Source organism: Paroedura picta, chromosome 5 (genome assembly GCF_049243985.1).
Source record: "Paroedura picta isolate Pp20150507F chromosome 5, Ppicta_v3.0, whole genome shotgun sequence".
In the NCBI taxonomy this organism is placed as follows: Eukaryota; Metazoa; Chordata; class Lepidosauria; order Squamata; family Gekkonidae; genus Paroedura; species Paroedura picta.
The window spans coordinates 9,685,115-9,710,280 of record NC_135373.1 but is presented as its reverse complement, the minus strand read 5'-3'; the positions used below and the strand labels follow the sequence as shown (position 1 = coordinate 9,710,280).

Below are 25,166 nucleotides of genomic sequence, written 5' to 3'. Positions count from 1 at the left end.
CAGTGGGCCCTCTAGCCTCTGCCTAAAAACCTGACAAAAGACATTCTGGGGGCAGCCAGTGAGGGCAATTTGTTCTGTTTGTCTCTCATGCTCCAAACGATAGCTTGTGTGTATGACATTACGGAAGGGGTGTGGTGTTCTGTCTTCAAGCAGGACAGATGTTTGCATTTGGATCCTCCATTTTAAGTTTCCGTTAAGCATTAGTCCCCCTCAAAATGCAGTTTTTTTATTTAGCTGGATTTTATTTCCCCTTTGCGAGGGCTGGGGTTCCAAGCCCGTTGGTTCTTGTCTCCTCACAACAACCCTGTGAGGTAGGCGGGTAGCATTGCTGAGTCCATTAAAACACGGGGGAGCAGAATTTGCTTCCTTTGCAGCAGGCCAAGAGCAGATTGCACCCATACACACACAGCTTCTTGGACATCAAGCCCATCCCTACCCAGGAAACTACAGCATTCATGGCTTGGTACGGACAGGCAGCTGCTATTTGTGCTGAGGATTACTGCCATGCAGCAGCAGACAGCTCTGAGATCTCCCCAGGGCTCACTGGCCCCCAGTGTGTGAGAACTTCTGATATTGCAACCTGGGGTGCTCCTTTATTGCTACCCAATGGCTTAGTGCAGGGGTAGTCAAACTGCGGCCCTCCAGATGTCCATGGACTACAATTCCCAGGAGCCCCCTGCCAGCATTCGCTGGCAGGGGGCTCCTGGGAATTGTAGTCCATGGACATCTGGAGGGCCGCAGTTTGACTACCCCTGGCTTAGTGCGTACGACAGAATATTTAAGGCACGTCGTTCCATCCTGTGCAGCATTGGCTCCAGCGCAGCCTTGCGTGCCTTTATGAGCTCCAGAGTTTCCTGGAACACAATTTTTCATCCGCCTGCTGCCTTTGCATCTGTGCAGCATCAGCCACTGCTGAATCATTTCTTAAAACCCACGTGCCCAGCCCGCTTGTCAGCCGGCACGCACAATGTACCGTGCCGGGTCGCCTAGAGGCAGCCGTTACTCGCCACAGGCGACGAGGCTGACGGCTCTCTGCAAGCCTGGATTTAGGCCTCTCCCCCACCATCCTGTGGGAGACGTGCGACAAGCTGCCGGTTGCTTCCCGCCTCTTCAGGTCCCAACTTTAAACCCGGCCGTAGGGCGCTTTGCCTCTGCCGTTGTTTCCTGCCTCTCCCATCACTTTCATTTTAAATAACTGAACTGCCTCTTTCTGGTTGGAGAAAGCGGATGTTTCATCTTATGATCAGCATCCAGGACGCTTTAGTGAGACGCCTCCCATCTTTTCGCTTTCACGCCAAGGCTGTCAGCACAGGGTGGATGTCCGAGCGCTCCTCCTATCCATTTCGACGAGGCATTTGCGGCAGAGTAACCGAGCTTTTAGTTTTTTTAAAGCCTGCAGTCATGCAGGTCTGCCACAAGGTGGGAGCGCAGTCCGTTCATTTCTGTCCCCGCTGCTCTACCGGGAAGTCCAGCACAAAAAGAGGTTTCTAAAGTCTTTTGCCCTGAGGCTTGGTCCAAAAGCTGGAGACGAAAAATCATCTCAGTCGGGAGCTGGAAAGGAAAAGAAGGCAGAAGTCACACTGGTGCAAAGATTCGCCAATTGTTGGCTAACAGGCAACCGCCTTGACCAAATCCACCACCCCATAATCAATTGCCAAAAGGCCAGAGTCAGCTGGCTGTGGCGGGCCGTGGTCTGATAGGTTTAGATAAACATCTTTATAAGTACGAGAGGGGCGAGATAGTTCTAACTGTCTAACTGACTCGGTGTTCTGGGGGGAAAGCCGGCAGGAAGTGTGCCCAAAGGAGATGGGAGTCTCCAATTGAGGTAATCAGGACACAGTGGGAGATAGAAATGTCAAAGAGTCCTGTTGGCTGTTGTGTATTTTCTGGTCTGTGTGGCCGTGGTCTGGTAGTTTTAGCCCCTGAATGTTTTGCCAGTAAATGGCTAGCATCTTCAGAGGTAGGACAGAACAAGAGGTAGGACCCTCCACACTTCCCCCATTTTGCCTTGTCCTACCTCCGAAGAAGCCAGCCAGAGTTACTGGTGAAACATCTGGGATTAAGCCTAACCCACAACAACCGTCACCCCATATTATATCTTCCTCTGCTGGTTTTGGGAAATCTTAATCAAGGTCCTGGTGAAATATTTCCCCTCCTGTAAAAGAATTCCTAGATGGACGCGGAGAATTCCCGTTTTATACATGTGCTGTACCGGATAGGTTTGTTTGTTTCAGGCTGGTAGTAATGTTGGCCTGTGGAAGACGAGCAAGAAGTGAATCCAGTGGCTCCTTAGGGACCAGCAAGATTTCCAGGGAATCTGCTTCTGAGAGTCTGATCTCCCTGCTTCAGATGCAAGCAGGCACGGAGATCCCTGAGCCCTTGCATCCTCATCAGGGCATGGCAAAGAAAGGATGCAAAGGTACAGTGCAAAATGCAATATAAGTTTGCAGCTGTGCGATCTGGGTAGGTTTTGAACATTGCACTGCAAGGGGGAAACACAACACCGGCTAGTAGTGAGAACAGTGCTTGAGGTTAGTGTGAATTGGAGGTGGAGTGTCAAGAAGACACTTTGGGCCCCTGTGCAGAAGACCGGATGACCCATGAAATATAGGAAATGGGCCATCTCAGAGTTAAGCCAGTTTATTGGTCCTTGTCCAGACCCTTGCAAAGAGCATGATGGGAGGTGAGGGGACCCAGGATGCTGTCCGATGCAGAGTCAGATGCGTGGTCCCTCGAAGTCGGTATTGTCTGACTGGCAGAGGCTCGCCAGAGTCTCAAGCAGAGGGGTGGGCAGACTGTGGCCCTCCAGATGTCCATGGACTACAATTCCCATGAGCCCCTGCCAGCATTCGCTGGCAGGGGCTCATGGGAATTGTAGTCCATGGACATCTGGAGGGCCACAGTTTGCCCCCACTCCTGACCTATGGCATGGTCCTTTCAACTGGCGGTGCTGGGGATGGAATCAGAATCCTACACAGCTGGAAGAAACCACAAAAGGCCATCCACTCCGCCTGCCCCCCCCCCATACACACACACCTTATCGGGGACTTAAAAAATCACATGCTCTTGAGAGGTGCTCCTCCAATCTCCTCCTAAGAATTTCCAACCAAGAAGGCTCCACGACCCTCTGAGGCTGCATCTTCCCTCTGCGAACAGCCCTCGCCCTCAGAAAATGCTTCCTAAGATTGAAGCGGAATCTCCTTTCCTGTAATTTCAACCCACTGCTCCTAGTCCTTGTGTCTAAAGCTGCAGTAAATAAGTTGGCCCCCTCTTGGACACGTCTGCCTTCTCGTCGTCCTCCAATTCTCTCGATCTCTCCTCGCAAGGCATGGATCCCAACCCCTCAACCATCCTAGTCCCCCTTCTCTGAATGCATTCCCATTTGTCAATATCCTTGAAGCCCTTCAAGAACTGAATTTGGGACCTTCTGAAGGTCAAGCAGATGCTCTGCCACTGAGCCATGGCCCTGTAAAGGGGGGGGGGGCTAGAAAAGACGCGGTTTTGACACAGGAGGAGGAATGCTTGTTGAACCCTCAGACTGTGGGGGGCCAGTGGGTTGAGCATTTTTTTAAAATATGGTCAGTCCAGCGAACAAGGATAATTCCAGAGCCAGTAAACGACATTTAGCTAATTTGTCACCTGCTTTCCACCCCCAAAATTCTCAAAAGCCTGGGAGGAGTATTAAAAGCTGCAACTTTAAATGGAGCACCACAAGCGTTACAGTACGGCCCAGAAGGATTGCTTTTGTGTTGCATTCTCGTTTTTTTGTCCCTTTGCATTTGTTGCACTATGCTTAACAAGAAAAGGAAAAGCACCATAAAAATTGAGCCAATGAAACCAGAGGCAAACTGGGCTCCAAAACCCATCTTCCCACAGTGCAAATAACATGGTTGGGTGGGTGTGGACGGAAGTGGCAGGGGCCGATGGAAGCGATCACTTGGGATTGAAGGGGGGGATCCTTTTTTTTAAAAAACCTGGCAAAAGTGAACAGTTTGGTTCTCGTATCTGGAAAACGGGAGCCGTCTCTGTGCCTCCATCTTTTCACCTTGTGCAGGCAGTGTGGTATAATGGGGAAAGGGTTCATGAACAAACTAGTGGGGGATCAGAGGGACCTAGCCTGGAGTTCTCCATGCTTTGTGCTGCTCGTACCTTTGTAGGCAAGCGCTGGGGAGGTCTGAGGTCCTGCTGCTACTGCTGCTTGGACTCCACCAGGGCTGACAGCATCTTCATGGCCTCATCCAGTTTGCTGTCCAAGGCCTCGATCCGCTTCTCCAGCTCCCGTTGAGAGTTGCTGAGGCCAGAGCTGAGGTCATACATGATCATTTGCATCTGCCAGGGAAGAAAGGACACCATCGGAAGTGAACACTGGGGAGGGTGCTTCTGTTGCCTCAAAGGCAGCCCGTAGGTGGCGATGTATCCCTTGGCAATGGGCTAGAGCAGGGATAGTCAACCTGTGGTCCTCCAGATGTTCATGGACTACAATTCCCATGAGCCCCTGACAGCAAATGCTGGCAGGGGCTCATGGGAATTGTAGTCCATGGACCTAATGTAGTCCATGGACCCAGGTGGGCCTATGGTGCCAATATGTCAGACACAAAAGCAAAATGCACCACTTTCCTATTTCATTAGGAGCTATTAACATGGCACACAATTATATATTTAGTAGAGCTACTAAAACATTCCCCAAACTGGAGATTCATCAGCTCATGTACGAGTGTCCCTGTTATAAAGCTCTAAGCCTGAATCCCACTAGGCTGAGAACGATGCTTGAATGACTTCTTGTGAAGAAGATAAATTGGCAAAGAAAATGGGCAGACGGCTAAAGATTTATCCATCCATCAAAGCCTTTACTGGCAAATAAAATCTGTATAAACAATATAAAATGAAAGATAGATACTAAATCACAGTGTCAAGCAATATAAAATAGCATATAAACCATTTTAACAATTCAGAATAAGCCTTAATAACATCCTTTGAAAATTTGGCAACCATTTTTGAAATATCCGAGTCATTGTTTTAATAGCTGGCACACGGTCCCGTTTTTACATAATTCTAGCTCTGCTGGAAGGGTGAGGGAAGTTTCTAGAATTATATGCTACTAGTAAATAAGCCCGCTGTCTCCTAAATACAGCGGGAGCTAGGCACCATGAGACCCTTCCCGGACCGGCTGGCAGCATCCAAACCGGGCCCCCCGCAGGTGAGGCTGGCCAGGTGGCGTGCTTGGAGCCTACCTACCGTTGGTGGGGTCTGCGTAGAACGGAGCGTCAGAGGTGGGCTCGGGAGAGAGCGAGGTTGGGCAGCTCATTGGTGGCGGCGGTGCTGGGTGCGGGCGGGGCCAGGTGCCTGTTGCGGCGTCCACATCCTCGGGGCAGCAGCCCTCTCAAGATCGGCGGCGGGGGGGCAGCGGCTCTCGCAGTGGGCTTTCTGGGCGGTCAGTGGCTCTTGGCAGGGCACGTGAGCCGCGGGCGTGACGTTGTTGTTTTGCTGCTGGTGGCGGTAGGCGGGCGCGGCTGGCGGGCTCCGCCTCTTGGGCCTGGTCATGGGTGGGGCGTATTCGTCTTCGTAGCAGCTGCAGAGGCTTTTGGGTCATGTGGGTGGCTCTGCAGCCAATGGCGGCAGCTGGGCGAAGCTGGGCGAGGCTGGAGAGGGTAGGCTCAGGAGAGAGCGGGGTCGGGCGGCTAGCGATGGCGCGGGGTGCGCGGACGGGTGGGCGGGGCCGGGTGCCTCTCCCGGCATCTGTGTCCTCCGGGCACCGGCTCTCTGGCGATCGGCGGCCAGCGGCTCTCGCGTCGGGATTTTTCTTCAGTCTGCGGTCGTGGGCAGGGCATGCAAGCCGCGGCCCTGGCATCGTTCTCTTGCTGCCTCTTGGGGCTGGCCGGGGATGGCGCGTCTTCTCAGCAGCCGGGCAAGGTTGGAGGGGGGCGGTTCGGCAGGCACGAAGCAGGGAGGCTCTTTTCGCCGGCTCGCCGGCATTAAGGGGCAAAAGGCTGTTCCGGGTTTTTTTTTTTTTTTATCCTGCCGCTTCTCGCCGGCGCGGCGGCGTTAAGGGGCAAATGGCTGCTCCAGGTTTTGCTTTTTTTTTATCCTGCCGCTTCTCGCCGGCGCGGCGGCGTTAAGGGGCAAATGGCTGTTCCGGGTTTTTTTTTTTTTTTATCCTGCCGCTTCTCGCCGGCGCGGCGGCGTTAAGGGGCAAATGGCTGTTCCGGGTTTTTTTTTTTTTTTATCCTGCCGCTTCTCGCCGGCGCGGCGGCGTTAAGGGGCAAATGGCTGTTCCGGGTTTTTTTTTTTTTTTATCCTGCCGCTTCTCGCCGGCGCGGCGGCGTTAAGGGGCAAATGGCTGCTCCAGGTTTTGCTTTTTTTTTATCCTGCCGCTTCTCGCCGGCGCGGCGGCGTTAAGGGGCAAATGGCTGTTCCGGGTTTTTTTTTTTTTTTATCCTGCCGCTTCTCGCCGGCGCGGCGGCGTTAAGGGGCAAATGGCTGTTCCGGGTTTTTTTTTTTTTTTATCCTGCCGCTTCTCGCCGGCGCGGCGGCGTTAAGGGGCAAATGGCTGTTCCGGGTTTTTTTTTTTTTTTATCCTGCCGCTTCTCGCCGGCGCGGCGGCGTTAAGGGGCAAATGGCTGCTCCAGGTTTTGCTTTTTTTTTATCCTGCCGCTTCTCGCCGGCGCGGCGGCGTTAAGGGGCAAATGGCTGTTCCGGGTTTTTTTTTTTTTTTTATCCTGCCGCTTCTCGCCGGCGCGGCGGCGTTAAGGGGCAAATGGCTGTTCCGGGTTTTTTTTTTTTTTTATCCTGCCGCTTCTCGCCGGCGCGGCGGCGTTAAGGGGCAAATGGCTGCTCCAGGTTTTGGTTTTTTTTTATCCTGCCGCTTCTCGCCGGCGCGCCGGCTTTAAGGGGCAAAAGGCTGCTCCGGGTTTTGTTTGGGCCTCGGAGGCTGTGAGCGGCTGGAGTCCTGTGTTTGCGGTGGCGGTGGCCTGACGCGGCGAGAGGCGCTTCGCGCCTCTCACCGCGTGAGGCCGCCGGGCAGGGAGCCCCCGGCAGCCGCGCTCTGCGCGACTGCCGGGGTCTCCCTCGGGGGCCGGTCTGATGCGGCGAGAGGCGCTTCGCGCCTCTCACCGCGCCAGGCCGGGAGCAACTGCGAGCCGCGCTGCGCGCGGCTCGCAGTTGCTGGGAATCAGAGGGACCAATCGGCAGGCGCTTCGCGCCTGCCGATTGGTCCCTCCAGGTGTCTGTCATGAGAAAGGGTCCAATCCGGACCCTTCCTCATCCCGGACACATCCCGCCCCAGAACCCCTTACTCTTTTATTTAGTCCGTGGCGCCCGCGGCGACACGGGCGGTGTACAGATATTGCAGGGGTAGTCAACCTGTGGTCCTCCAGATGTCCATGCACTACAATTCCCATGATCCTCTTCCAGCATTTGCATCTGGAGGACCACAGGATGACTACCCCTGCTATATTTTATCGGGCATAGAACAGGGACAAAGCCCCTCATACGAGAGAAGGTGGTACCTGAAGATTTATTGAAACAGCCTTTTATCCGGGACTCCATCTTTGAACTTTTATCATTTGGGTGTTATGCTTCATCAACAGTATTATTTGATAGGAACACTGAGGAGACGATTCTTCAATTGAGTCTGGGGACATTTCTAACATCTCTACTCAACATATAATTGTGTGCCATGTGTATAGCCCCAATGAAATGAATTTGGATTTTGCCTTGCACTGTTGCATTCTGCTTTTGTGCCCAGGTGGGAGGGGCGGATCTCTGCAAAGAAAGACCCCTAGTTGAGAGAGGAGAGAATGGTGGTGCTGAGCGAGTTCTACAGATGGTGGAATGTTTTGGGCTTCAGAAGATCAACCTTCAGATGGAATGGAAGAGCACAGCCTGTGAGTGATTCGCCAAAAGGAGTAATACCCTGGATTCAAATTCCAGCTGCGCAGCCATGTGAGTCTGTTGCAGCTATAATAACCAAGTCTTGTGGCAACTTTAAGACTGGCCAATTTGTTTGTGGCAGAAAAGCAGGGGCCATTCAGCAAAATGCATTCCTTATCTTTCAATACTAGGGATGCCAACCTCCAGCCTGGAGAGCTTGCAAAATTACAACTCATCCTGAGACAACAGAGTTCAGTTCCCCTAGATCAAAAGGCTACTAGGGAGGGCGGGCTCTGTGGCATGACCCAGATGTCCCCAACTGCTACAGGAATTGCCTTTTCACAACCACAAATTAATATTGTGCTGGGAAACCAAGATCCTTTGCCAGAAGATGCACCACCTCCCAAGAAGACCTGGAATATTGATGTGCAAGCAAGCGAGCCAATGTTCAGAATGCTGAAAGCTTAGTGGCCAAAGAAGACTCTCCTTCTTCCGGATTCCTTGAGAAGGCTGCTTTGATTGTAAGCTACTTTGAGACTCCTTTGGGCAGTGAAAACCAGGGTATAAAAACCAACTCTTCTTCTATCCCCAGTCAACCAACTCACCTTAGAAATATCCACCATTGCGTTAACTTGATCGCGGATCTTCCGGTGCTTCATCCGCACATGCCGGAACCTGCAAGGAAGACAGCGTGAGAACCCCCAACCAACCAACACCCCAACATGCTTCTCACCTCTTCAAATGTACACTGCTGTCACCCACACGCCTTCCTTAGGAAGCCCCGGGTGGGTAGCCATCTTGGTCTGGCGCAGCAGAACAAAGCTTTTAGTTAAACAGCAGCTTTAAGACCAACAAAAGTTATTAAACTGGGGATCAGCTTTCATGTATCTGTATCATGTATCATGTATCTATTTCATGTATGCCTGCACACAGAAGCTTTGTTGGTCTTAAAGGTGCTGCTGGACTCAAACTTTGTCCTGGGAACTACCATTCCGGGAGTGTACACAGGGCCATTTTATCCATGTAGCACATGCTATGGGCCCCGCACTTCCAGGGGCCCCACACTCTGCCTCCCCCTCCCCCCCACACACACACATAGATCAGGGCTGTAGCGTCTTTCCTGCCCTCTTTTCCCTCTTTAAGGAATTTGGAGTGACACCCCTCTCCACTTTGGGAGCCCTCTGCCCCTGTCAGTTCCCACTGCAATTGTACTCTGTTAAGGCAAATTCTTAAACCACTCTGGAGTGTACGTGCTGCTGCCCAGGCTTGGATAGCTCAGGTTATCTCGTCAGCAGGTTCCCAGAAGCTAAGCAGGGTCAGCCCTGATAAGAGCTCTGATGGGAGACTGCTGGGGAAGTCCAGGGTCACTATGGAGAGGCAGGCAATGGCAAACCACCCCGAACGTCCCTTGCCCTGAAAGCCCAGCAGTGTCACCATCAGTCGGCTGCGACTTGACAACAAATAACACCTCTTGGTATATTTTACAGAACATCAGCAGAGCAGCAAACCTTTCCTCGCACCGAGAACGGCAAGCAGGGTCGAGGTCACGCTCCGTGTTAATCTCTAACACTTTCCATGCCATTGTTTACTAGCAAAGTTTAATCTCTGCCATGCTTTCAAATCCACCTTTCGCCAACAAGCGGGCTTTGGAAGGAGGCCGGGTGGGGGAGACTGAATTGGCACTCAGAGAGCTGGGGTGAGCTTCAAGGACACCTCCCTCGCCTTCCAGTCCTTTCCTTGGAAATGGTTTGCCTGCCCCAGGATGCCTTTCACCTGGCTAGCCTGGCAGCTTGTGAAGAGGTTCCAGAACCCGGTGTTTCCTAGATTGCAGTTGTGAGGCCTGAAATCTAGAGTGAGCGGATCTGTGGATTCATGACCTGCCTCCAGGCACCGTGGCAGTGGCATCTATGGTCAGTGAAATCCTACAGTGTCCGTTGCACCACTTCCGGGTTTTAGCAGGAAGTGGAATCGGAAGGTCAACAACACCTCCTCCCCCAACCTCTCTATCACGTGTATTATGTATCTGACAAAGTGTGCCTGCAGAGAAAGGTTTTGTTGGTCTTCAAGGTGCTGCTGGGCTCCAAACTTTGTCCTGGGAACTACCCTAAAGCTTCTGGGGAGTTCCCGCCCTACCACCCCCCAGGGCGCACTTACCTGTGAATAGCTGACAGCAGCTTCCGGTGGTGCTGGCGTGCCCGTCGCCCGTCCTTCCTTTTTGTGTGCTTGTATAACAGCCAGGCCTCCTGCAGCACACGGGCAGCAGAACTTTTCATCTGGGAGTAAAAATTGGTTGGTTGGTTGGTTGGTTGGTTGGTTGGTTGGTTGGTTGGTTGGTTGGTTGGTTGGTTGGTTGGTTGGTTGGTTGGTTGGTTGGTTGGTTGGTTGGTTGGTTGGTTGGTTGGTTGGTTGGTTGGTTGGTTGGTTCGTTCGTTCGTTCATTCATTCATTCATTCATTCATTCATTCATTCATTCATTGGATTAGTTATCTGTCCTGTCCAGGCAAGCAGGCTCGTGGCTGTTGTTCCAGCCATTTTGAGGAGGGGGCCCTGAGAAGAGCCCTGCTGGATCAAACCAGTGGTCCATCTAGCCCAGCATCCAGTCATATACAGTGGCCAACCAGTTCCTCTAGAGGGCCAGCAACAGGGCATAGAGGCCAAGGCCTTCATAAGAACCTCAGAAGAGCCCTGCTGGATCAAACCAGTGGTCCATCTAGCCCAGCATCCAGTCACATACAGTGGCCAACCAGTTCCTCTAGAGCAGTGGTCCCCAACCTGCGGGCCGCGGCCCAGTGCCGGGCCGCGAAGGCCATGGCTCCGGGCCGCGGCTCCCTCTTCCCGCCCCCCCCCCCCCGCAGTAAAAAACTTCCTGGGGCGCAAGCTTGTGGCCCGGGAAGCTTCTTACTGTGGGAGGGCGGGGAGAGGGAATCAGGGCCGGGCCGCGCCCGTACAGGCCGCGCCCACGCGGCCCGATCCGCGGGCGCGGCCCGATCCGTGGGTGCGGCCCAATGTGTGGGCGTGGCCCGCGCGGGCGCTGTCCCCGCGGGCGCAGCCCGATGCCTTGCCGGTCCCCAGCTTCATAAAGGTTGGGGACCACTGCTCTAGAGGGCCAGCAACAGGGCATAGAGGCTGAGGCCTTCATAAGAACTTCAGAAGACTCCTGCTGGATCGGAACAGTGGCCCATCGACTCCAGCATACTGCCTCACACAGTGGCCAACAAGTTCCTCTGGAGGGCCAGTCTGAGGGCATAGAGGCTGAGGCTTTCATAAGAACCTCAGAAGAGCCCTGCTGGATCAGACCAGTGGTCCATCTAGCCCAGCATCCAGTTACACAGAGTGGCCAACCAGTTCCTCCGGAGGCCCAGCAAGAGGGCAGAGAGGCTGAGGCCTGCATAAGAACAGAAGACAAGCCCTGCTGGATCAGTCCAGGGGTCCATCTGGGCCAGCATCCTGTCTCTCACAGAGGCCATCCACTGTCCTGGAAGGCCAACCAACAGCATAAAAAAGCCAAGGCCTTCCCTTAACGTTGCCTCCTAGCACTAGGTTTCAGAGGCTGACTGCCTCTGGATGTAGAGGATCTCTTTAGACTGCTGGGTGGTGATTTAAGAACAGCAGAAAAGCCCTACTGGAGCAGACCAGTGGTCCATCTAGTCCAGCATCGTGTCTCAGCTGTTGGCCAGCCCTTTCCTCTGGAGGTCCAACAGCAAGGCATAGAGGCCAAGGCCTTGCCCTGATGTTGTCCTCAAGCACAGGTATTCAGAAACGTGCTCCCCCTGTATATAACAGTTCCCTTTAGTCACCAGACCTAGTAGCCATTGATGGACGTATCCAAGGCTGCCAAACTTGACAATAAGTAGTAGACCAGGGGTAGTCAACTTGTGGTCCTCCAGATGTCCATGGACTACAATTCCCATGAGCCCCTGCCAGCGATATGCTGGCAGGGGCTCGTGGGACTTGTAGTCCATGGACATCTGGAGGGACACAGTTTGCCCACCTCTGTGCTAGACTGACCCCTCTGGTTGCCATGACAGTGGAGGCAGATGCTTCGGTTACCTCTTTGGTGCACTGGATGTCCATCATGAAATTGTGCACATGCTTCTCGGCCCGATTGAACTCCAGCTTGTCGGCCGCCACAGCCACCAAGAGTGCCGTACAGCCCACCCCCTGTGAAACAAGGAGAAGGCAGAGGGAGTGAGGCAACAAAATGGGGGGGGGGGAGAGCTTCCAGGGCATTGTGGCTTGAGTGACGAATCAGGGAGATGTCAGTCCTAATTGCAGGCAAAACTTAAATACAGTATTTGCTGGCGTATAAGACTACTTCCCCCCCCTGAAAAACATGCCTCCAAGTGGGGGGGGGGTCATCCTATAAGCCGGGTGCACTTCAGTTGGGATAGACATAGCTACCCATAGTGGCCCATAGTACTGTAATGTAATGTAACAAACTCTATATTTTGAGTGGAAATGTTGGGGGGTCGTCTTATACGCCCGATCGTCTTATACGCCGGCAAATATGGTATGTAGAAGAGGAGTTTTTCACCTCGCCTTTCATTCTGAAATTTTAAAGGCAGTGAGCACAGATTTTTTAAATGTCCGTTTCCAACAATTAAATCCTTACAACATAATGTAAAAGCCACAAAAGTTAGGGTTAGAACGTCCCTGGTGAACGGGACTGAAGGCATGAGAGGTAGAGACAAAACGGGTTCATGTCCCAGAGTTCCACACCGAAAACAAAGGCAGAAAGAAACAGTTCACGCCTGATAAGTTGGTATACGGTAGACCAGGTTTTTCAACCAGGGTTGTGTGGAACCCTGGCATTTTTTGACGGCCCTGGAAGGCTTTCCCCAATGGGTGGGAATTAATTCATTTTTTAAAATTTGTTAAACATTTATTGGGTAGTGTGTCTATATATGGTCATGTCGACCCGCCCTCCCTTATCTCTCAAAATGGCCAATGATGGGCCTGGAGGGGGTGGGAAGGGGAGTGGCCCCAGGTGGGCGTGTCCACAGCTCTGCTTCCCAACCCTATTCTGCATGATTGCACCACTTTGGGGGTTTCTTGAAGCCTGGAGAATGTTTCAGGGGTTTCTCAATGGTAAATATGTTGAGAAAGCCTGCCGTAGACAATCTTACCATCACGCCAGTGAACAGGCACACCATTTTGCCGCACACCGTCACTGGTACCACGTCCCCATAGCCGATGGTTAGGAACGTGATGGGAATCAGCCAAACCGTTCGCCCCAGGAAGTCTTCATCATCCATGTGCTGCCTGTTGGGCAGAAATGAGAGAGGCACCTCAGGAAACTGGCATCCATAGGGCTTGGGCGGGAGACACGACATTGTGAAATGCAATTCTCCTCACTCAGGGCATGATCCTAAAGTGAGCTGGGAGGAGCATTGCCAGCTCCAGCTGGGAATACCTGGATATTTGGGGGAAGGAGCCTGAGAAGGGCAGAGTTTGGCGAAGGGAGAGATTTCAATGGGGTATAATTCTTCTGAAACTCCACACGAAAACTCTCGAGGCACCACCTTCACAAATCTAGTATTTGCCAGTGGAATACGACAGAGATGTCCACCCAGTGGGTTTATTGACTTTATGGTGGGTGTAAGACTGAAGAGATGATGGAGCCTGAGGAGGAAGAGGACCTCGTGGGGAGGGGGGGGTACAAGGCTATGGAGTCCTCCCTCCAAAGCAGCCATTTTCTCCAGGGGAATTGATGCCTCTAGTCTGGAGATGAGCTGGCATCCCTTAGTAACAGACTAGTTGCTGTCAGATGGAATATAAATTATCTACACCTGAAAGCAAAGCTAACCTGGCCTTCTATTAAAGATTTCTGTGCTGGGGAGAGACACCACTGATGCAGCGAAAAGAAGAAAAGTTGGTTTTTATACCCCACTTTTCAGTGCCCAAAGGAGTCTCAAAGCGGCTTACAATCGCTTTCCCTTCCTCTCCCCTCAGTTGACCCCCTATGAGGCTGGTGAGGCTGAGAGAGCCCTGATATTACTGAAGAAGAAAAAGAGTTGGTTCTTATATGCCGCTTTTCTCTACCCAAAGGAGTCTCAAAGCGGCTTCCTATTGCCTCCCCTTTCCTCTCCCCACAATGGACACCCTGTGTGGTAGGTGAGGCTGAGAGCGCCCTGATATTACTGCTCGGTCAGAAGAGCACTTCCAGGGCTGTGACGAGCCCAAGCTGGCTGGCTGGCTGGCTGCCTGTGGAGAAGCAGGGAGTCAAACCTGGCTCACCAGATTAGAAGCTGACGCTTTTAACCACTACACCATGCTGGCTTCCAGAGAGCACTGAAATCCTAGAGCATCAGAGATATCACTTCCAAATTTTAGCCAGAAGTTGATGAGTCAGTGACATCTTCCCCCCCCCCTCCATTTTTACCCCACCACTCATTCAAGAGATGGGATTGGAAGTCACCTGCTATAGCAGGTAAATTGGAAACCCTGTCACCCAGCACGCTTCCCTGGGGTGAAGATTCTAGGCTAGGTCTCCCAGATCCTATCTAGGGGTCTCCAACATTTTAAAGCCTGCAGGCACCTATGGAATTCTGACATGGTGCAGTGGAGTAAGCCACAAAATGGCTGCCATAACAACTTGCTGATCTTTGGCGATACAATAAGTTTTGACTTCGGCTGCCACCACAGGTGAAGCCCACCACAAAATACCAGGGAGCCAGGTTAGAATAGTAACTCTTCAACATTTCATTCAGCAGCCCTGTTCAGCAGGATGTCGTTCAACCTGCGTAGCCAATAAGAAGTCCTGCCAGGTAAACACCACCTAGACCCACCTATTTTCTGAAAGCACTTGGCGGGCGCCATGTTGGGGACCCTAGTCTGACACTCCACACCACTCCACACCACTGGCACTCCCAGACTTTCAGGGGCCAGAGTTCTGAGGATGAAGACCTGAGGTAAGACACGGTCATCCTAGGGGAGTCGCCGGTTAGTCTGTCACTGCTGACTCAAATGTGATCTCAGAGGGTTCCTTGAAGACGAATAAAATATATCCTGGCATGAGGTGTTGTGAGTCAGTCTCACTTAATCGGATGCAGAAGACCACTCATCACAGAATAAATGCTGTTAGGCTATTTTCTTTCTACCACATTTCACAACAAACAAGTTTGCCTCTCTATGCCGGAACTCCTGGCCATTGTTTGCTCTCTCTCCTTGTTTCCCATGATCCTTTTGGGTCTTGTAAGGTGACTCAGTGCTAAAGTTTGGCCATCAAGTAAGGCAGAGAATTCTCGAGAATTCTCCCAGAATGATCACTGTTCTCCAGACAACACAGATCGATTTCCCTAGATAAAATGGCTGCTTTCGAGGGCGGGCTCTAGGGGCTTATAATCTTCTGAGGCCCCGCCCCAGTCTCCACCTCCAAAACGCCACTTGAGTCAGTCAGTCAATTTGTTGCGCTGAGCCAAAGGCTACTGCAAATAAGAATAAACCCAGAGACAAGTAACAATAAATAGAGTCATTTCCCGTCACAGATCATATATATCAGGGGTAGTCAAACTGCGGCCCTCCAGATGTCCATGGACTACAATTCCCAGGAGCCCCTGCCAGCGAATGCTGGCAGGGGCTTCTGGGAATTGTAGTCCATGGACATCTGGAGGGCCGCAGTTTCACTACCCCTGATATATATGGTTTAAATTAAAATACAATGAAATCCATAGACTCATAAAGCTGGAAGGGGCCACACAGGCCTTCCAGTCCAACTCCCTGCGCAAAGCAGGATCAGCCTAAAACCCCCTTGATAATTCTCTGTCCAGCTCCTGCTTGAAGACCTGAAGAAACAGAGAAGATCCGTCAGCTGAAGAATCAAGGAAAAACCAGGGATCAGGCTGACGATGACAGATTTTATCCTCAGGCTGATGAGGATAGATTTTATTCAGTCAAATAAGCCTCTAGGCAGATTGCTCGCTCTGGAAAATCTTCTTCCTCAGTGACTCTTAATCGGGGATGTTTATTCAAATTGGTTCATTCAAAGGCAGAACTAAGATTCGCCTGCCATTATCTAGCCAACACATATGTATTCACCTTCAATGTAACCTGGGGATCTTGTGGGCACTGCCTACAAGTTGACCATATGGTTGCCATTGTTGGCTTGATTCCTGCTTTTTCCTTGCTGCTTGAATATAGCCAGTGAGGGTGAGCCCACCACCTCTTTAGGCAGTCGATTCCACTGCTGAACTACTCTGACCGTGAAGTTTTTTTCTGATATCTAGCCTATATCGTTGTACTTGTAGTTTAAAGCCATTGCTGTGGGTCTTCTCCTCTGCTGCCAAGAGGGACCATTCTCTGCCCTCCTCCAAGTGACAACCTTTCATATATTTAAAGACAGCCATCATGTCCCCTCTCAATCTCCTCTTCTCCAGGTTGAACATTCCCTAGTCTCTCAGCCCTTCCTCCTAGGGCTTGGTCCCTTGGCCCCGGATCGTCCTCATCACTCTCCTCTGCACCCTTTCAATTTCTGTCCACGTGCTTTTTGAAGTGAGGCCTCCAGAACTGCACACAGTTAAACTGATCCTTCAGAAACTAACTGAATAACTATCCTGGTTTGAATTTACCTAATAACTAAAAACAATGGATCCAATAAAATATTATAAGTGCCCAAGAGACAAAAGGTGGGCTCTCTGAAGAGATAAATTTTGCTCAAATTTTAATAGCAGCCTACATATTGTAAGTAACAGAGGTGTTACTATCAGAAAGCAATTTGTCCCAACCAGATAATAAATTATGACCCATCAAGAGCTCATCCACAAATCTGGGCCTTGGATAGGACTTGTTGTTGTTAGTTACGAAGCCGTGTCTGACCCATCGCGACCCCATGGACAATGATCCTCCAGGCCTTCCTGTCCTCTACCATTCCCCGGAGTCCATTTAAGTTTGCACTGACTGCTTCAGTGACTCCATCCAGCCACTTCATTCTCTGTCGTCCACTTCTTCTTTTGCCCTCAATCATTCCCAGCATTAGGCTCTTCTCCAGGGAGTCCTTCTCATGAGGTGGCCAAAGTATCTGAGTTTCATCTTCAGGATCTGGCCTTCTAAGGAGCAGTCAGGGCTGATCTCCTCTAGGACTGACCGGTTTGTTCGCCTTGCAGTCCAAGGAGTACCAAGGGCAAATCCAGTTGGGATCTGGGGATCCCCTGGGATTATAGCTCCTCTCCAGACGACAGAGTTCTCCCAGAGAAATTGGATACTTTGGTGGCCTTGTACCCCACTGAGATCCCTGTCCTCCCCAGGCTCCACCCCCAAATCTCCAGAGGTTTCCCAACCTCCACCTGGGAACCCTACCCTCCTTCCCCCGCAGGTGGCCACTCTATCTCCAGGCCTTTCCTATCCCAGAATCTGCAGCCCTCTCCTAGAGGGCGGGCACACACCCTCACCTTTCGCAGACGGACAGAATCCAAAAGGCGATGATCCAGAGCCCCACAGTGAAGATGAGCAGCACCCGCCCGGGCTGGTTGTTGACCATCACCCGCAGCACGAAGGGATACTGGAAGTGGATCTTGTTGAGCGAGCCGATGCTGCGGTACGAGGCGTCGCCCAGCACGCTGCTCCGCAAGAGCACGGCCCGCGGCACCAGGTAGAGCCGGAGGAACATGAGCAGGGAGAGGATCATGTCGGAGTCCGAGAGGAAGACAAACGTCCTGGTGGGCTTCGGGTCCAGGCAGGGAGAGTCTCCCAAGGGGAATGGGTGAAGGGAGCAGACCAAGAGCTCCAGAGCCAGCAGTCCCAGCTTGGAGGCGCTGATCGCGATCCGCCAGTCCTCCAGGGAGTTGTCCAGCATGAACAGCTAGGGAAGGGAAGGCAGAGGAAACGACGTTACCAACCCCAGCTTGGGAAATTTCTGGAGATCTGCGGTGGAGCCTAGGTTAAGAAGGGGTTGGGGGAGGGGGGCGTTTTCTCCAAGGGAAATGGTCTCTGCTGCTCAGGGACCAGTTGGATTAGAGCAGGGGTAGTCAAACTGCGGCCCTCCAGATGTCCATGGACCACAATTCCCAGAAGCCCCTGCCAGCGATATGCTGGCAGGGGCTTCTGGGAATTGTAGTCCATGGACATCTGGAGGCTGCAGTTTGACTACCCCTGGATTAGAGGGACATCTCCAGCCACCACTTGAAGCGTGGCAGCCCTATCGTCAGCCTTAGATTATCATCCAGTATGTCCATAACTAGGCACACAGGAACATACGCGATTCATTTCCCTGGTACGTGTGTGTGTAAGGAGCTGTCAAATCACATCTGATTAATGCCAACCCCAGCAAGGGGCTTTCAAGGTCAGAGAGAAGCAGAGGTGGTCTGCCGTGGCCTTCCTCTGCAGAGCCTTCCTCGGACTCCCATTCAAATATCGAGTCTGCTTGGTTTCTGAGATCTGAGAAGATCAGACCACACTATAATTAGAATATGCCTAGGGATGCCAGTCTCCAGGTAGGACATGGAGGTCCCTGAAATTACAGGTCTTCTGCAGACTAAAGAGATCAGTTCCCCTGAAGAAAATGGCTGCTTTGGAGGATGGACTCTACAGCAGGGGTAGTCAAGCTGTGGTCCTCCAGATGTCCATGGACTACAATTCCCATGAGCTCCTACCAGCAAACGCTGACAGGGGCTCATGGGAATTGTAGTCCATGGACATCTGGAGGACCACAGGTTGACTACCCCTGCTCTACAGCATTATACAAGACTGAGATCCCGCCCAGCCCCCAACCCAGCCCACTCTCAGCTCCATGCCTAAAGTCTCCAGGTATTTCCCAACCCAGAGCCAGCAATCCTAAATTGGCAAGATCTGCAGTGGGCACCATATATAGAATATCCTACAGGTGGCATTGGGGGAGATGTGTCGTTTGCATATTTAGATGATTTGCAAGGGTGGTAAAGAAATATTGTTATTGTTATTGTTATTGTTAACAACTACTACTAGTAGTTCCTGGCACCGAGAGCCCAAGAGGGGTGATTTTTGAAAAGGGCACCAGAAAGAGCAGTAGGAGAGAATAAAACCAACACAGTGGTAAGAGCTGCTGTGCTTGCACAAGAAAGCTTATCCCTCACATAAAAATTTGTTGATCTTAAAGGTGTCACAGGTGTCAAACAGGAAAGAGGTCCCCAGGGACCACGTTGGGGACCCCTGCCCCAAGGAAACCACTCTCTGGCTCTACTCTGTCGGGGGAGGGTCCTACTTCACAGGGCTGTTGTAAGAACTACCACAAGGAGTTACACTTTCGCCATCGGACCTGCAGGCGTCAGTTTTAGGAACGGCTCTGGAGTTCCTTTTCCTCTTTCTCCCTTTTTAAAAATGAAGCGCAAAGTTAATGCAACCGGAAATGCAGCAGCTGTTCTCCTGTGCTTACTTCATTTGGGGCGCTTGCATCCACAGGTGCGAACAGAGATTAGGGAGGTGTTTTGGCAGCTCAGGTATCGCCAAGAGCAGCTCGCGCCGCCGGGTGTGCCCATCTGTGTGACTCAGGCAGACGGTATCTCTTGGCACTCCACGGCCGATAATACCTGTGGAATTTCTGTCTGACCGCAAAAGGACTCCCTGCTTCTGGAGAAGAGCCACTGGTGCATTGGAGGAAGACTGATCTACTCAGAATCCTACTCCACTCTGTTAAATTGGACTTGCTCCTAGGGAGATGTTCTTAGGATTGGAAGTGTGTGCACACACAGACAAGATGGGATGCCTCTTCTCAGAGGGTGGCTGTATTCACCTGCAGGTAAAAGGTATCCCCTGTGCAAGCACCGGGTCATGTCTGACCCTTGGGGTGACGCCCTCTAGCGTTTTCATGGCAGACTTAATACGGGGTGGTTTGCCAGTGCCTTCCCCAGTCATTACCGTTTACCCCCCAGCAAGCAAGCTGGGTCCTCATTTTACCGACCTTGGAAGGATGGAAGGCTGAGTCAACCTTGAGCCGGCTGCTGGGATTGAACTCCCAGCCTCATGGGCAAAGCTTTCAGGCGGCTGCCTTACCACTCTGCGCCACAAGAGGCTCTAATCTAATCTCTCATCTGCAGGAGAACAGCTAAATCCACATCCAGGACCAATAGGAGTTTTGAGGTATAAGCTTCCAGGAAACAAAATTTTTGACTCTTGAAAGTTTATACTCTGAAAATCATGTTGATTTCTCAAATGGTACTGAAGCGGTGTGTCTCTCTGAGCCAGGAGTGGCTCTTCAAATGTCTGTGGACTACAATTCCCGCTGGCAGGGGCTCATGGGAATTGTAGTCCATGGACATCTGGAGAGCCACAGCAGTGCACCCAAGCAGTCACTCATTAACACGGGAAGCTCTGCTCAACCGCAATCTGGAGCCACACAGGGTTTTGCAATGCCCATTGTCCCTGTTAAGCAGGGGTAGTCAAACTGCAGCCCTCCAGATGTCCATGGACTACAATTTCCAGGAGCCCCTGCCAGCGAATGCTGGCAGGGGCTCGTGGGAATTGTAGTCCATGGACATCTGGAGGGCCGCAGTTTGACTACCCCTGCTGTTAAGATTGCAGCAGTTCTATTCTACTCAGGAACTGCTCCATAAAGTAGGCAGGAGGGCGGATTGTACTGGATTTGAATCTAGCTCTTCTAAGAGGGCACTTACAGCAACATCCCTACACAACATCAGGAAGCCTGTACCTCTCCCTCTTAAGTTTTATTCCTGGCTTACTGATGGGGGTGCTGTACAGGTCGTAAAACAAGATATAAACTCCTCAGCCAACTAAGTAATTCTTTGTGAGGATTACTGATTACTGAAACTTTTATCAATTTACAGATAAACAGTTTTAAAAAAAACCCTGCTTCCACCCCCACCCCACCCCCAGATAGTATTCAAAGTCCCCAGATGGTGATCAGAGATCTCCTGGGACCTGGGCAGAGTCTGCACTTACTTTGTTTATTCCATTGTCAATCCTGTTGAATTCAGATCGCTTTGAACTCGGATCTTCCCCTCCCCCCCCCCATTGAAACAGGAAAGTCTTCTGCACATAGTTAGGGAGGCTCAGAAGGTGGGGGGGAGCCAAGCCTCTTTCTTTCTTTTCTTGAAGGGGGGGGGAGAGGAGCCAGGCAGGGAGCCTCTTTCTTTTCTTGGAGGGGAGAGGGAGGGGAGAGGACTGAAAAAGGCAGAGGAGGGAGGAAAAATCTAGGACCACAGAAGTTGAGAGAAATTAGGGGCTTCTCCTTTAAGGCAAGCGTGTCACATGACCAGGTGTAGCCTATAAGAGGTTCTCTACCATGGAGCTTTCTTTCCCAATCCGGAGATTGAGGATTAAAAGCACTCTGAGATATCGCACAGTAAAGGTAGGGTCACTCTGGGTCAATCCTTCTTGCTGCAGAAGGAAAATTTAAATCACCCCAAATCCAAACGGAAATCGCATTCTGTGTAGAGGGCAGGGACTGAATCGATCTGGGGTCGGAAAAAAAGCTCCGTGCAGTTTACACCCTGATCTCCCAGCTTAGAGAGATCTTCTCCCCAGAAAAAAAGAACTGCTTGGGAAGGTGGCCTTGATGGCATTATACCCCGCTGAGGCCGATCTCCTCCCCAAATCTTGCCTTCCCCAGGCTCCACCTCCGAAATCCCCACCACTGGCAACCCTACAGGGCTTGGATCTGGCTCTCCCAAGACGGTATTCCTGGAAATACCCATAAAGTGTCTGTTGTGTGCCTTGTAAAGTTTGTAAAGGAGAATATAAATTCCTCAGCCAGCTAAATAATTGGGCAGGCAGATCACTTCACGGATTCTGTCCCTGGGCTAAGGTTGTGACAGAAAAGAAGCATGGCCGATATCGATGTCTCTCCCTCTTTGAGGTTGCTACACAGAGGCAGGCCATGGCAAAACACCTCAAGAGGTTAGGTGATGTAGAGGTTAAAGAGCACTGGACTCTAATTTGGAGAGCTGGGTTTGATTCCCCCCTCCTCCTCCACATGCAGCCAGCTGGGTGTCCTGGGGCTGGTCCCAGTTCTCTCAGAGCTCTCTCAGCCCCACCTCCCTCACAGGGTATCTGTTGTGAAGAGAGAAAAGGAAGGCAATTATCAGCCGCTTTGAAGAAGAAGGTTCTTATATGCTGCTTTTCTCTACCCAAAGGAGTCTCAAAGCGGCTTACATTCTCCTTCCCTTTCCTCTCCCCACAACAGACACCCTGTGAGGGAGGTGAGGCTGAGAGAGTCCTGATATTCCTGCTCGGTCAGAACAGCTTTATCAGAGCCGTGGTGAGCCCAAGGTCACCCAGCTGGTTGCATGTGGAGGAGTAGCGGGGAATCAAACCCAGCTTGCCAGATTAGAAGTCCGCACTCCTAACCACGACACCAAGCTACACCAAGAGACTCCTTCAGGCAGCAAAAAGCGGGATACAAAAAACCAGCTCAGATCGCTCTCTATCTCTGATGCGCTGTTTAAAAAAATCAGCACTTAACTAATTTTGCCTCGTTGAACTGCACAAGCGCTTGGATCTGAATCTGAAGTTTCAGAGAACGCTTTTGCCCCCCCCCAAAAAAGAACAGAAGGTTTAAGAGAGCCCGCACCATCGCCTGACCAATCACATCCTTCAGCCAGCCACCGTATCCACCCTGCCCGACCACAGCTTGGCTGCAGCAGGTCGGCAGACAGTTGTGACTCAGCCAGGAAAACGCCTGCCTCTCTCCGAAATCAGCCGCTCGATCAAACGGCCCAGAGGAAAAGAAAAACCCGCCTGATGCGTATTTTCCGAGTGTCGCCGGCTCCTTTGTGCTTCAAACAGAGACAGAGAGTGCTGAGGCCTCAGCGGGCGAATTCTGGGCTCCCCTCCCAGCCTGGGACGGACAAGTCCAGACTTCCCACCCGCTCCTTCCTTTCACCTCTGTTTTCTTCTGAAACTGAGTAGTGGTACATTCATTGGGGGGCATTTCTTTAGGTCAGTGGTTCTCAACCTTCCTAATGCCACAACCCTTTAATACACTTCCTCATGTTATTTATTAATGATCTAGATGAGGGGGTGGAGGGACTACTCATCAAGTTTGCAGATGACACCAAATTGGGAGGACTGGCAAATATTCCAGAAGATAGAGACAGAGTTCAACGAGATCTGAACACAATGGAAAAATGGGCAAATGAGAACAAGATGAAATTTAATAAAGATAAGTGTAAAGTTCTGCATCTGGGTGAGAAAAATGAAAAGCATACCTACTGGATGGGGGATACGCTTCTAGGTAACGCTGTGTGTGAACGAGACCTTGGGGTACTTGTGGATTGTAAACTAAACATGAGCAGACAGTGTGATGCAGCGGTAAAAAAGGTGAATGCCATTTTGGGCTGTATCAACAGGGGCATCACATCAAAATCACAAGATGTCATAGTCCCATTGTATACGGCACTGGTCAGACCACACCTGGAGTACTGTGTGCAGTTCTGGAGGCCTCACTTCAAGAAGGACGTAGATAAAATTGAAAGGGTACAGAGGAGAGCGACGAGGATGATCTGGGGCCAAGGGACCAAGCCCTATGAAGATAGGTTGAGGGACTTGGGAATGTTCAGCTTGGAGAAAAAGAGAGGGGACATGATAGCCCTCTTTAAGTATTTGAAAGGTTGTCATTTGGAGGAGGGCAGGATGCTGTTCCCATTGGCTGCAGAGGAAAGGACACACAGTAATGGGTTTAAACTACATGTACAACGATATAGGCTAGATGTCAGGAAAAAGTTTTCACAGTCAGAGTAGTTCAGCAGTGGAAGAGGCTGCCTAAGGAGGTGGTGAGCTCCCCCTCACTGGCCCTCTTCAAGCAAAGGTTGGATGCACACTTTTCTTGGATGCTTTAGTCATAGAATCATAGAATCATAGAATCATATTCTTCTCCTCTGACCTGACTGGCGCAAATGGAGACTTCCTGCTCCTTTGGGTACGCTTCCTCTCTGATTCCTCCAAAACTACAGTCAGTCAGACTGTTAGGACTATCTCTCTCCTCTTTTCTTTCCATCCTTGTTTCTCTTATTCTTTAAGCACTTGGTGCATGCCTCCTGCTTTGCATATTTAAGCTCTGCCAACATCAACTGGGCATGGAATTGGGGTCATGGTAGGTGGGCATGTAGTTGTGAGTTTCCTGTATTCTGCAGGGAGTTGGACCAAATGGCCCTGAAGGTCCCTTCCAACTCTATGATTCTAACAACTATTTTAGGCATAACAAACGGTGTTTCCTTGCAACAATCCAGCTTGCATAGATCTAGATCAGAGGTAGTCAAACTGCGGCCCTCCAGCTGTCCATGGACTATTATTTGAAAAAATACCAGGAAGTTTCTAATCTTAATATGCTAACTATGCATCTCCTCCAATTCTCCCTGTAGGATATTCTCCATATGCTGTAAAATCATGCCTACTACAGATCTTGCACATTCCAAAATAAATGAGGTAAACAACAAGCCATTCTCAACGAGGAACTCGTCTTTTTTGCCCTTGGTTATCTGAGAAACATCAGAGTCACCTACCTGGATCTCTTTGATGTAAAAGGCTAGGAGGAGCATGAGCAGGCCAGCTGTGGAGATGGAGATAAGGCACTTCACCGTGAAGGAATAGGCAAACCACTGCAGGTGGGGAAAGAAGAGGGAAGAAAGGTGAGCAAGGAAACACCCCCCCCCATTTCCTAAACTCTGGCATTATGTGTCACCTCTTGGCTGGGGCTGCACAGTACCCACACATCACTGGAGAGTGTCCTTGCTGCAGTATAAGAAGAATTCACAATTTTTGTGGATACAACAAACCAGTTGTGAACAATCTGAGCCTCTGGGCACCTCTGGGATTCTGACACACTGAGGTGGGCACAATTTCAAAATGGCCGCCACAGGAGGTGGAGCTACACACAAAGAAGCAGCCCGAGGGCAAGGGAGAAGAGAAGTAATTTAAAATACGGACTTGAAAGAAGAGTAGGAGAGAACCCGCACTACGAGAGCTGCTGCCATTGAAACAATTTTGAAAAATCCTCACAGCCAATCAAATCTCTATCAGCCAATCAGAAGCCTTCCTGCGGAAGAGTCCCACATGGCAACTTTCTAAAAGGTCTTGAAGGTTGCCAGCAAAAGGGTCAGTGGGCACCTTGTGCCGACGGGTGTGATGTTGGGGACCCTTGGTATAGCGCATTTTTAGCACATTATCTGATAATGTGTGGATATCGCTCAAAAATCCATTTCCCCATCCCTTCTTCCCAGGTGGACAAAAGGGACCCTTCAGTGGCAAGATATTTTTAGGGCAGAAGTGAAACAAAAACAGAGGCATGCCACCTTTCTTGCTGCCTTGTTCTTACAACTTCAAACAGCAGCCTCGCATGCAGAAATCTAGCAGATTGTGGTTTTTTAAATCTC

At 51.1% G+C, this 25,166-nt stretch overlaps 1 protein-coding gene across 1 annotated transcript in view; it reads right to left on the bottom strand.

Moving 5' to 3' along the window:
- Window positions 1-722: 722 nt before the first annotated feature.
- The window catches only part of LOC143837018 (intermediate conductance calcium-activated potassium channel protein 4-like), a 49,192-nt gene continuing 24,748 nt past the window's right edge, over window positions 723-25,166 (bottom strand). The window contains exons 2-9 of the mRNA XM_077336419.1: window positions 24,297-24,392; window positions 17,256-17,665; window positions 12,996-13,131; window positions 11,920-12,030; window positions 10,024-10,142; window positions 8,475-8,544; window positions 4,150-4,329; window positions 723-1,551 (exon numbers count right to left, since the gene is read on the bottom strand). Coding sequence (XP_077192534.1) covers window positions 4,189-4,329; window positions 8,475-8,544; window positions 10,024-10,142; window positions 11,920-12,030; window positions 12,996-13,131; window positions 17,256-17,665; window positions 24,297-24,392 — 1,083 coding nt within the window. The 3' untranslated portion in view covers window positions 723-1,551; window positions 4,150-4,188. The remainder of the gene's footprint in view (window positions 1,552-4,149; window positions 4,330-8,474; window positions 8,545-10,023; window positions 10,143-11,919; window positions 12,031-12,995; window positions 13,132-17,255; window positions 17,666-24,296; window positions 24,393-25,166) is intronic.